General features: G+C 46.3%; 1 protein-coding gene across 1 annotated transcript; it reads right to left on the bottom strand.

Moving 5' to 3' along the window:
• Positions 1 to 254: 254 nt before the first annotated feature.
• Positions 255 to 1,235, bottom strand: LOC120383400 (olfactory receptor 52R1-like). Its single transcript, XM_039501501.1, has one exon. It carries the CDS (start codon positions 1,233 to 1,235, stop codon positions 255 to 257), a length of 981 nt encoding a protein of 326 aa, XP_039357435.1.
• Between the last annotated feature and the right edge of the window lie 12,265 nt (positions 1,236 to 13,500).

Below are 13,500 nucleotides of genomic sequence, written 5' to 3'. Positions count from 1 at the left end.
GTGGGGATTTTTGGGGAAAAGGTGGGACAAGGGGCAGGTGTACAGGTGTAACAGATGGCCAGTGACAATTATGATTATAATTAGATAGGTGGCAACGCTATGTGTTAATGAGTTGTACGTACAACAGTTCCATAGTACGTTGTGATGAGAAAACACAGTAAGGCCAGGAAAGGTTTTACTGTCTCTTTGACTGCCCAGTAAGTGATTCAGGGAAGATGGCCCAGCACCATGTCACCAGCCAGGTTTGCATGGACCTAAGTCTCAGACCTAGAGCACCAGGAGAAAACTTTAGCCCCTTGATGAGTTAAGATCTGGAGCAGCCTGTCCCGGATCTGTTTGGTCCTCACCCCATAGATGATGGGGTTTAGCATGGGGGGCACAAGGAGGTAAACGTTGGCAATAAAAATTTGAAAATGAAGGGGTAAATTGTGCCCAAATCGGGATGTGAGGGAAGAGAAGAGAGTTGGGATGTAAAAGGCTAAGATGACACAGAGGTGGGAGCCGCAAGTCCCAAACGTCTTGAGCCGGGCGTCCTTTGTGGGGAGGCTGAAGATGACCCTGAGGATCTGGGTATAGGACACAACAATAAAAAACACATCCAGACCAATCCTACAGAATAGCACAAATAGGCCATAGTAACTACTGACACGGATGTCGGCGCAGGCTAGGTTCACTACTTCCATGTGTACACAGTGCGTATAGGGGATGATGTTGGTTCTGCAGTATGGCCACTGCCTTGCCAGGAAGGGATAGGGAAGTGCAAGCATGCTGCCACGCAGCACGACAGCCAGGCCAATCTTGATCACCATGCGGTTTGTCAGGATGGTGGAATATCTCAGGGGATGGCAGATGGCTACGTACCTGTCCACAGCCATGGCCACGAAGATCCCAGACTCGATCGCTGAGAAGCAGTGAATGAAGTACAGCTGGGCGAGGCAGGCACTGAATTCGATCTCCCTGGAATTGAACCAAAAGATTGCCAGAATTTTGGGTATGGTGGATGTGGACAGGACCAGGTCAGTGACTGCCAGCATGCAGAGGAAATAGTACATGGGCTCATGGAGGCTCGGCTCCCTCTTCACAATGAAGAGAATAGTGAAATTTCCCAAGATGACTATGACGTACATGGCGCAGAAAGGGATGGAGATCCAGACATGGGCCACCTCAAGACCAGGAATGCCCAGTAGGATGAAGGTGGAGGGGTTGGTGAATTCAGTTGTGTTGGAATCTGACATGGAGCAGGGGAGAAGCTGTCCACCCGCAAGGCAGAAAGGTGTCTCCTACTTGGACCGTACGTTCCCCTGACTTCTTGTATATGCCCAGGGTCTAGGGTGATGGTTGCAGTGCAATTGCCTGGATGGAGAGACAATATGAATATCAGACAGTTAATGAATGGGGGCCATTTTGGGAACTGGGGTAAAAATCTGTCTGGGGATTGGTCCTGCTTTGAGCAGCGGGCTGGACTAGATGACCTTCTGCAGTCCTTCCAAGCCTAATCTTCTATGATTCTTCTATGATTCTATGAACTAGTGGAGGCTGTTTTCTTGGGTGAAGCAGATTGGTTGCTCTTCACACATTGAAAAATGGCATTTTCATTATTCGGTGAAATTAATTATCTACAATTATCTACAATTGATGCAGGGAGCCAATGGGGCTCCCTGCATCAATAATTTGCATTCATCGTGGTGTGGGAAACATTAATAGTCACTAACTGGCAATACATCTCAGGGAAAAAAAACCTTGTCATCACTGATAGCAACTCTACGGAAACACCAGCTGATTTTTAGCAGTGGCCAAAACAAAGACAATGTTTTGATGCTTAAGGAAAGGGTTGGAGAATAACCTGCTGTGGACAAACACTCAGTTTTGGTCACCCAGTTTCTGTAAAGGATATAGCACATAATTCTGAGACAGGCTTTGAGATGCGGGGAGGCTGCCGTATGCGGAGTGACTGAAAAGGCTGGGACTGTTTAGAGAAGAGACAAACAAGGGGGCATATGACTGAGGAAAGGAAAATAAAGAATGGAACTGATTACATTACATTCAAATTGAGAAACGCAGAAGAGTTCCCAATCAGTAATATCTAAAGACATCTAGTACTTCAAAAGGACTAATTCCCCCAAACTGATTGGGAGGAAAACCTGGACAGAAAAATGAGAATGAAAATTGAGAGTTCTTGGAGAGGGTTTTTTGATAGCTAAAAAGTCACGATTCCACAGTCACAAAAGTGGACAACTTTGGCTAAAAACCCACTTTAGTGACAAAGTGAAGGCAACAATAGTCATGGGAAAGCAACATAGAAGAACATAAGAATGGCCGTGCTGGGTCCGACCCAAAGGTCCATTTAGCCCAGTATCCTTTCTGCCATCAGTGGCCAATGCCAGGTGCTGCAGAGGGAGTGAACCTAACAGGTATTGATCAAGTGATCTCTCCCCTGCCGTCCATCACCACCCTCGGACAAACAGAGGCTAAGGACACCATTCCTTACCCATCCTGGCTAATAGCCATTAATGGACTTAACCTCCATGAATTTATCCAGTTCTCTTTTAAATCCTGTTATAGTCCTAGCCTTCACAACCTCCTCAGGCAAAGAGTTCCACAAGTTGACTGGTGCTCCGTGAAGAAGAACTTCCTTTTATTTGTTTTAAACCTGCTGCCTATTAATTTCATTTGGTGGCCCCTAGTTCTTATATTATGGGAAGAAGTAAATAACTTGTCCTTATTCACTTTCTTCACACCACTCATGATTTTATATACCTCTAGCATATCCCCCCTAAAACATGGGAGAAAAGCAAAATAGATACCAAAAAATACAAATTTGAAGTTCTGAAAATTGATCAGGGAAATTAAAAATATCAAGGAAAAATCCAAGCTTGGCAGGGTTAAGGATCACAAAAAGGAAAAATCCATGCTTGGCAGGGTTAAGGATTTCTTAAGTATATTAAGAAAATAAGAAATCCTAGAAAACATTTCAGTGAGTTCCTAGAAGGGGAAGGAACTTTTAATGTTGAGAAAAGGCAGATGTGTTCAAGAAATAGTTTTGTTCTGCATTTGTAAAGATGAACTGTGATGTACTCATATTACCTCAGGTGAAGAAACACTTTCCAGACCATTAGTAGTCAAGGAGGCTGTGAAACAGCATCTACTGTAGAATCTGAAAGTTACAAACACCAGAGATCAGGAGCGACTGATAAACCATAAATCCCATTTTGAACCAATACACAATAGGCAAAAGCAGAGCCTCCTCCTACGTCAAAAAGGTGGCAAATGCAGGGCAGGTCTCGGTTAAAAGATTTGGCAAGGTTAGGAAACAATGGAAAAGCTGTATGGGATTTTTTTTTAAAGTATCTAGGAATATAATTAACGCCAGTGAACAAATAATCCCAAAGAGAGAGAGACTTGAAGAACTTGATTTATTTATCTTTGTAAAGGTTTCTCCCCCACTCTGAACTTTAGGGTACAGATGTGGGGACCTGCATGGACACTTCCAAGCTTAATTACTAGCTTAGATCTGGTAACACTGCCACCAGCCAGAAATTTCAGTGTCTGGATCACTTTCTGTCCCCACAAAACCTTCCCCTTACTGAGCAGACTTGAGAGGCTTTTTCACCAAGTTCCTGGTGAACACCGATCCAACCCCTTGGATCTTAACACAAGAAGAATTTAACCATCAATTTAAAATCAATCAGGTTCTTAAAAAGAAAACTTTTAATTAAAGAAAGAAAGAAAGGTAAAAATTATCTCTGTAAAATCAGGATGGAAAATACTTTACAGGGTAATCAGGTTCAGATAGCCCAGAGGAATCCCCTCTAGCCTTAGGTTCAAAGTTACAGCAAACAGAGGTAAAATCCTCTCAGCAAAAGGGAACATTTACAAGTTGAGAAAACAAAAATAAGACTAACACACCTTGCCTGGCAGTTACTTACAAGTTTGAAATATGAGAGACTTGTGTAGGAAGATTTGGGGAGCCTGGATTGACGTCTGGTCCCTCTTAGTATCAAGAGCAAACAACCCCCAAAACAAAGAGCACAAACAAAAGACTTCCCCCCACCAAGTTATTGGTCCTCTGGTCAGGTGTCAGCCAGGTTTACTGAGCTTCTTAACCCTTTACAGGTAAAAAAGACGTTAACCCTTAACTATCTGTTTATGACAACCTTATATAGAAGTATCGGGCTCTTTAATCTTGCGGAGAAAGGCAGAGCAAGGCCCAATGGCTGGAAACTGAAGTCAGGCAAATTCCAGTTCGAAATAAGGGCCAAATGTTTAACACTGAGGGGTACTAATCCCTGGAGAACACTGCAATGAGAAATGGTGTCCAATTTTGATCGTGACTGTATAGAAGGGTGGAGGGAACCTGGAAAGGATCCAGAGGAAAGGCACAAAGATATTCCAAAGGATGCAGTGCAAGCCTGATGAACAAGCTAAAGGAACCAAGTGCGTTTAGTTTGGAAAAGAGGAGATTGGAGTGGGGACATGGCAGAAGTCTTCAGGTACTTGAAAGGCTGCCATAAAAAAACTGGAGGAAAGTTGTTCTCTCCTGCCACAGAGAGCAGGACCAGAGGCAATGGGTTCGAACTACAGCACAGCAGATTTAGATTGAATTTCAGGAAAAACCTCCTAAGTGTAACAACAGGATGACAATGGAACAGACAACTCGGACGGTTATGGAAGCTCCTTAGCTGGATGTATTCAAAAGGAGAACGGACAGCCATCTGCCTCTGATGGTTTAGACTGAACATCTCCTGCATCTTGGCAGGGGGTCAGATTACATGACCCTTGTGGTGCATTATCGTACAGTGTCTCTGTGAGTCTGCAATGTAAAATCCTGGTATGAACCAGGCCTTGGTGACACAATTTAGGGGCTCAATACAGGGGTAATTGACTGACATTTAATGGTCTGTGTTATACAGGAGGACAGACTGGTTCCTTCTAACCATATATTCCATGAATCTATCAATAAAGAAAGCAGATCAGGCATTTACATTTACTGTGTCTCATAACACACAAACAAGAGAACATTCAGTTCCATTTACTGTCTGAACATATGACACAATCCATATTTAATAATATGACATATTACATAATCCATATTTGGCCTGAGGAACTGCTTGCCACAGACAAGGAGGGAAGAGCTTAGCTGAATGGGATTCACAAATGGATTGACAATTGGAGGTGTCTTTGGTGGTAAAACCTTGAATTAGGTTGTCTGATACCCTCAATGGGAAGACCTCAGTTTCAGCTGAAGTTTTCCAGTCTTCAAGCATTAGGAGTGAAATTTCCGATGCTGGATGTTTGCTTATGGCGGAATTGTTTTTTGAAATTTTCAGGCATGACAGTTCAGCTGACTACTCAAATGAAGCTAGGAGAACATATGTCTTAACCATGTTGTTCCACCTCCATGGTCTCCAGCTGATAAAAGTCCATTAACAGTCCCACCTACCCACCTAAGGAGGTGACAGTCTCTGCCTATTAACACACATCTGTCTTCTCATGTCTTTACTCAGTTCTTATCCAGGGGAGTTTTCCCATAGCGGGGCCTGAGCGAACTATGGGCCATGGCGTCAGAATTTGGCCTTGTATTGTACTTCTACCACCTTTAATCCTGAATGCTGCCTTGTGCCACAGAAATACACCCACCTCCACACTGAATGGCATCAGCCGGGACAGGCAGGGATGCTAATCAAAGGAGGACATTTTGGCCAGTGCTATTGGAGCAAACTCATCCCCTGTGGCAAGGGCCCTGGGATGTTTAATGGCTGTGCAGAGCGGAATGGACCACAAACTTACACTGTATCCCATGACGCCCACGTTGCACTGAGTTTGTAAAGCAGGTGAGTGCCTCAGGAAGAGATGGTACCTGTGAATTCTGAGACAGAAATGTCTTCCCTCTCTCACTGCAGCATCTCCAGCAACATCCCACGCTGAGACCCGACACAGGGGTGTGCACGATTTATAATATAGCTCTGTGTAATCCCCGGGGGATTCATTCAGCCTCTAGCAGAGAAGCGGCACCTTAATGTAAACAGGCTGGAGAAAAGCTGGTCTGAAATTCTGTGTTATTTAGCCAGCTTTCAGAGTAAACAGTAATTAAAGGACCTTCCTTAAGGGAGATGAGAACTCTTGGGCTCTCTGCTGAGCCACAGAGGAATGGGCTGCTCTGTGTATTTGTGTATATATAAAATTCTAATTGATAAGGAAGGAAAAAAGGGATAACACCTACGTCTGTATAGGGAATGTTACCCTGTAAATTGCCAGGAGGTATGGGTAGATAGTAGACAAACAGATCTGGAGATAAACGACTGAGGGGAGACACAAACAGTTAGATCAGAGACCAGTAATTCTTATCAGTAACTATCATCATCCTGTGCAACACCTTTCTCTGAAGGATTAACAGAGCACCTAACAAAGGGAAAGTCTCTATGGATGAATCCCCGTTATTCATATAGGTAAACTGAGACACTGTGAGACGTAAATTGGCAAAGGCCACACAGAGATTGATGGCATAATGACAGACAAAACCCAGCAGTCCTGACTTCCCTTCTATAACCACGCTCTCTCTATCACGCCAAGAGGGAAATTGACTCCCGCTCTGGCAGGGACTGTTCATTGGGTGGGATGCAGAGGGAAGGCAGGAAGAGGGAGCCTGATCCTGCACCATCTTCTCAAGGTGAATGTGAGGTTTCCAGAACTAGCTGGAGGTTGTGAGATCCCTCTCATGTGAGCTGTGAACTCCAAGACTTCACATTATCTCCCACTCAGTAACTTGCCAATGCATCACTCCATGCATCTGAAGAAGTGAGGTTTTTTAACCCACGAAAGCGTATGCCCAAATAAATCTGTTAGTCTTTAAGGTCCCACCAGACTCCTTGTTGTTTCTGTGGATACAGACTAACACAGCTACCCCCCGATACATTACTCACACCGTGGTCCAGAGAGTGACGTGGGTCCAAAGAAGGTGGAGAAAGCAGAGCGCTGGTGGATGAGGCACCACCTGTAGAGGGCGCTCCACAGGTGGACTGAGCTAATTCCCAGATCGACCAGCAGGAGGTGCCATGGTGGGGATTCTGCACTCCCATTACATGCTGCAAAAAAGTCTATAACTTAGGCCTGGTCTTCCACTCAAGGGTCACTTAGCCAGGACACAGAGAAGTTGGTGGGCCCAAAACACCCCCCATTTTTCCCCACTGGATGCTGGTGGGAGTGGCCAGATAAAGGACTGCAGCTTGCCACTGCAGCACAGGGCTGAACTGTGGCCTGTGGATACCCTCGGAAGCGGGGAGAACGGAGTTGGGGGCATGGCTGGAGGGCTGTGTCCTAAAGAGGACACCGTGGTCCAGAGAGCAACGTGGGTCCAGAGAAGATGGAGAAAGCAGAGCGACGGCGGCGAGACACCACCTGCAGAGGGAGCTCCATACCTGGACTGAGCTAATTCCAAGAGCAACCAGCACGAGGTGCAATGGTGGGGATTCTGCACTCCCATTACATGCTGGAAAAAGTCTATAACTTAGGCCTGGTCTACACTGTGAGTTTATACCGAATTTAGCAGCATTAAACTGAATTAACCCTGCACCCGTCCACACAACAAAGCCCTTTATATGGATATAAAGGGCTCTTAATACTGGTATCTGTAATCCTCCCCGATGAAGGGAGTAGCGCTGAAATCGGTATTGCCATGTCGGATTAGGGTTAGTGTGGCCACAATGTGATGGTATTGCCTCCAGGTGCTATCCCACAGTGCAAACTGAACTCGTATGCACTGGCCAGGTAGACAAAAAAAGTCCCGCGAACTTTTGAATTTCATTTCCTATTTGCCCAGCGTGGAGCGCCGATCAGAACGGGTGACCAGGCAGTCCCAGAATCTAAAAAAGCTCTAGCATGGACCATACGGGAGATACTGGATCTGATCACTGTATGGGGAGACAAATCTGTTCTATCAGAGCTCCGTTACAGAAGACAAAATGCCAAAGCATTTGAAAAAATCTCCAAGGCTATGATAGACAGAGGCCACAGCAGGGACCCAGCACAGTGCTGCGTGACAAGCATAATGGAAAGCCAAAGAATCAAATGGACGCTCATGGAGGGAGGGAGGGGGGACTGAGGACTCAAGCTATCCCCCAGTACCCACAGTCTCCGAAAAACATTTGCTTTCTAGGCTGAGCTCCTAATGCCTGAAGGGTCAAAAACATTGTTGCAGGTGGTTCAGGGTATATGTCGTCAATTCTCCCCCCTCCCCCTCAGAAAGTATACAGAAAAAAATTGTTTCTCGCCTTTTTTCAATGTCACCGTATGTCTACTGGATGCTGCTGGTAGACGCGGTGCTGCAGTGCTAAACAGCAGCATCCCCTCCTCTCCTCTCCTTGATGGCAGATGGTGCAAAAGGACTGATAGTCGTCATCATCCTCCTGTGAGTGCTCCTGGCTGGCCTCGGTGAGGTTGGCCGGGGGTGCCTGGGCGAAAATGGGAATGACTCCCAGTCATTCCCTTCTTTAAGCTTTGTCTCTTGGAGATTCAGTCCTGCCTGGTATATCATAGCAGCTGGAGGCTGCGCTCCTCTCGCCCCTACCCCCTTTAATGTCTAGTGGAGATTCAGTCCTGCCTGGCATATCATAGCAGCTGGAGGCTGCCTCCCCATCATTTTATCTCAATAAAGTCAGTGTTTCTTATTCATGCATTCTTTATGACTTCATCACACAAATGGGGGGATAACAGGAGGGGTGGGGGAGAAGGGAAACAACGGGTGGGGTTGTTGCAGGGGCACCCCCTAGAAAGGCATGCAGCTCATCATTTTTGCGGGATCTCTGGGGCTCTGTCATGGAGCGGCTGTCCTCTCTGGTTCTTTAGTAGGACTGACTCTACTTTTAGACAAAACGTAAAGAAGGGAATGACCTGGGAAGTCATTCCCATTTTTGTCCATGCGCCCCCAGCCGACCTCAGCGAGGCCAGCCAGGAGCACCCATGACAGCAGCAGATGGTGCAATAGGGCTGGTAACCATCTCTGCTACCTTGCATGGCAAGTGAATGCTGCTGTGTAGCACTGCAGTACTGCGTCTGTCAGCAGCATCCAGTACACATACAGTGAGAGTGAAAAAAGGCTAAATGGGCTCAATGGTTGCCATGCTATGGCGTCTGCCAGGGCAATCCAGGGAAAAGGGCATGAAATGATTGTCTGTCGTTGCTTTCATGGAGGGAGGACTGACTGACAACATTTACCCAGTATCACCCGTGACACTGTTTTTGCCCCATCATGCATTGGGATCTCAACCAAGAATTTCAATGGGTGGGGGATAGCTATGGGATAGCTACCCACAGTGCAATGCTCCGGAAATCGATGCTAGCCTCGGTACATGGACGCACACCGACGAATTAATGTGCTTAGTGTGGCCGCGTGCACTCAAATTTATATAATCTGTTTCCAAATACAGGTTTCTGTAAAATCAGAATAACCCCGTAGTGTAGACATACCCTTAGGCCTGCACCCAGAGCTGAGCAGCAAACCAACAATGAGTATTCCCATCCCTAAGCCAAGGCAGGACACCAAAAAGTTTATGACTCAGATCTGTGTTGAGGGCCAAGAAGCAAGACAGTGAGGAACCCTAGCTCCAGTGGATGGCCAAGAATTTCAGGTTCCTTGGCTTACAGAGGTGGGAATGACACACCATGGGGGGCAAGGTTAGGGGAGCATGGGTGTGATGTTATTGACAGAATCTGTAACTGTATAGATCATTGTTGCAACTACTGTCTGAGTAGAGAGTCCACATATCCAGACAGTCCTTCAGTGAGAGTGTGGATCTTGGGTAGTAGATAGAATAACCCTGGTCGGGGCTCTAACACCGGAATAAATCAACACACACCTAGAGCCCCAACAAGGGTTATTCTATCTACTACCCAAGATCCTGGAAAATCCTGGATGCCCCATCTTGTCGGGCATTGGCACTCTCACTGAAGGACTGTCTGGATATGTGGACTCTCTACTCAGACCCTATGCCACCAGCACTCCCAGTTATCTCCGTGACACCACTGATTTCCTGAGGAAACTACAATGCATTCGTGACCTTCCAGAAAACACCATCCTAGCCACCATGAATGTAGAGGCTCTCTACATAAACATCCCACACGCTGGTGGAATACAAGCTGTCAGGAACAGTATCCCTGATGATGCCACAGCACAACTGGTTGCTGAGCTCTGTGCCTTTATCCTCACACACAACTATTTCAAATTTGATGACAATATATATCTCCAGATCAGTGGCACCGCTATGGGCACCCTCATGGCCCCACAATATGCCAATATTTTTATGGTCGACCTGGAACAACGCTTCCTCAGCTCCTGTCCACTCATGCCCCTTCTCTACCTATGCTACATTGATGACATCTTCATCATCTGGACCCATGGGAAGGAGACTCTGGAAAAATTCCACCATGATTTCAACAGCCTCCACCCCTCCATCAACCTCAGCCTGGACCAATCTCCACGGGAGGTCCACTTCCTAGACACCACGGTGTAAATAAGTGATGGTCACATTAACACAACCCTATACTGAAAACCTATCGACCGCTATGCCTACCTTCATGCATCCAGCTTCCGACCCAGGCACACCACACAATCCATTGTCTACAGCCAAGAACTGAGGTACAACCGCATCTGCACTAACCCCTCAGACAGAGACCAACACCTACAAAATCTCCACCAAGCATTCTCAAAACTACAATACCCGCATGAGGAAATAAGGAAACAGATCAACAGAGCCAGATGTGTACCCAGAGCCTCCTACTGCAAGACAAAACCAAGAAAGAAACCAACAGGACTCCACTGGCCATCTCCAGCTAAAACCCCTCCAACGCATCATCAAGGATCTACAACCCATCCTGGACAATGATCCCACACTTTCACAGGGCTTGGGTGGCAAGCCAGTCCTCGCCCACAGACAACCTGCCAACCTGAAGCATATTCTCACCAGTAACTGCACACCGCACCATAGTAACTCTAGCTCAGGTACCAATCCATGCAACAAACCTCGATGACAACTCTGCCCACATATCTACACCAGCAACACCATCACAGGACCTAACCAGATCAACCTCAACATCACCGGTTCATTCACCTGCATGTCCACCAATGTAATATACGCCATGATATGCCAGCAATGCTCCTCTGCTATGTACATCGGCCAAACTGGACAGTCTCTAAGGAAAAGGATAAATGGACACAAATCAGACATTAGGAATGGCAATATACAAAAAACTGTAGGAGAACACTTCAATCTCCCTGGCCACACAATAGCAGATCTTAAGGTGGCCATCCCGCAGCAAAAAAACTTTAGAACCAGACTTCAAAGAGAAACTGCTGAGCTCCAGTTCATCTGCAAATTTGACACCATCAGCTCAGGATTAAACAAAGACTGTGAATGGCTTGCCAACGACAGAACCAGTTTCTCCTCCCTTGGTTTTCACACCTCAACTGCTAGAACAGGGCCTCATCCTCCCTGATTGATCTAACCTCGTTATCTCTAGCTTGCTTCTTGCTTGCATATATATACACCTGCCCCTGGAAATTTCCACTACTTGCATCCGAAGAAGTGGGTATTCACCCACGAAAGCTCATGCTGCAAAACGTCTGTTAGTCTATAAGGTGCCACAGGATTCTTTGCTGCTTTTACAGAACCAGACTAACACGGCTACTCCACTGATAATTGACACCATGCAAGGCACTGCATTTAGCTGTATGGAGTGGAAATCCATCAACGTCATGAAGAAACTTGCCACAAATACAGACAGATATCATCTTCCTTTCCAAATGTAAACGGATGGACATCATACCTAATGGACTAAAGGTAAAAAATCCACTGCTATCTACATACTACACAGACCACAGTGAGAGATTATGCCATACTCTATCAAAGAAACTGAGGAACCACCTGATCAGCATCCTATACAGCAAACAGGAAAACATCAAAAAAGAGCTCTCCAACCTGGAGACTCTCATCAATAACCAAACTTCCATACAAATAGACTTCACTAAAATAAGACAGGAGATATACATTACTCACTTCACCTCTCTACAAAGGAAAAAGGACTGTAAGCTGTCTTAACTCCTACCTGCTACATGGGGCCACAACCATGGTACCCCTAACCCACCCAGCAATATCGTCAATCTATCCAACCACACACTCAGCCCAGAAGAAAAGTCTGTCCTATCTTGGGGACTCTCTTTCTGCCCTGCCACCCTCACCAACATGATACAGTTATGCGGCGATCTGGAAGCCTACTTTCGCCGTCTCCGACTCAAAGAATACTTCCAGGACAACACTGAACAGCGCACTGATACACAGTTACCCTCCCACCAACAGCACAAGAAGAAGAACTCCACATGGACTCAACCTGACGGTCAAAATGACAGTCTGGACCTATACATTGAATGCTTCCGCCGACGTGTACAGGCAGAAATTGTGGAAAAACAACATTGCTTGCCTCACAACCTAAGTCATGCAGAACGCAATGCCATCCACAGCTTCAGAAACCATCCTGACATTATAATCAAAGAGGCTGATAAAGGAGGTGCTGTTGTCATCATGAACAAGTCTGACTACCAAAAGGAGGCCGCCAGACAACTCTCCAATACCAAATTTTACAGGCTACTTCCCTCAGATCCCACTGAGGAATACACTAAGAAACTGCACCATCTACTCAGGACACTCCCTACACTAACACTGGAACAAATCAACATACCCTTAGAGCCCCGACCAGGGTTATTCTATCTACTACCCAAGATCCACAAACCTGGAAATCCTGGACGCCCCATCATCTCGGGCATTGGAACTCTCACTGAAGGACTGTCTGGATATGTGGACTCTCTACTCAGACCCTATGCCACCAGCACTCCCAGCTATCTCCGTGACACCACTGATTTCCTGAGGAAACTACAATGCATTCGTGACCTTCCAGAAAACACCATCCTAGCCACCATGGATGTAGAGGCTCTCTACACAAACATCCCACACGCTGATGGAATACAAGCTGTCAGGAACAGTATCCCTGATGATGCCACAGCACAACTGGTTGCTGAGCTCTGTGCCTTTATCCTCACACACAACTATTTCATATTTGATGACAATATATACCTCCAGATCAGTGGCACCGCTATGGGCACCCGCATGGCCCCACAATATGCCAATATTTTTATGGCCGACCTGGAACAACGCTTCCTCAGCTCCTGTCCACTCATGCCCCTTCTCTACCTATGCTACATTGATGACATCTTCATCATCTGGACCCATGGGAAGGAGACTCTGGAAAAATTCCACCACGATTTCAACAGCTTCCACCCCTCCATCAAACTCAGCCTGGACCAATCTACACGGGAGGTCCACTTCCTAGACACCACGGTGCAAATAAGTGATGGTCACATTAACACCACCCTATACCAAAAACCTACCGACCGCTATGCCTACCTTCATGTCACCAGCTTTCATCCCGGACACACCACAAGATCCTTTGTCTACT

This window comes from Mauremys reevesii, linkage group 1, assembly GCF_016161935.1.
Source record: "Mauremys reevesii isolate NIE-2019 linkage group 1, ASM1616193v1, whole genome shotgun sequence".
Classification (NCBI taxonomy): domain Eukaryota; kingdom Metazoa; phylum Chordata; order Testudines; family Geoemydidae; genus Mauremys; species Mauremys reevesii.
Note: the sequence above shows the minus strand (reverse complement) of the source record. Positions and strands in the feature narration are given on the sequence as shown.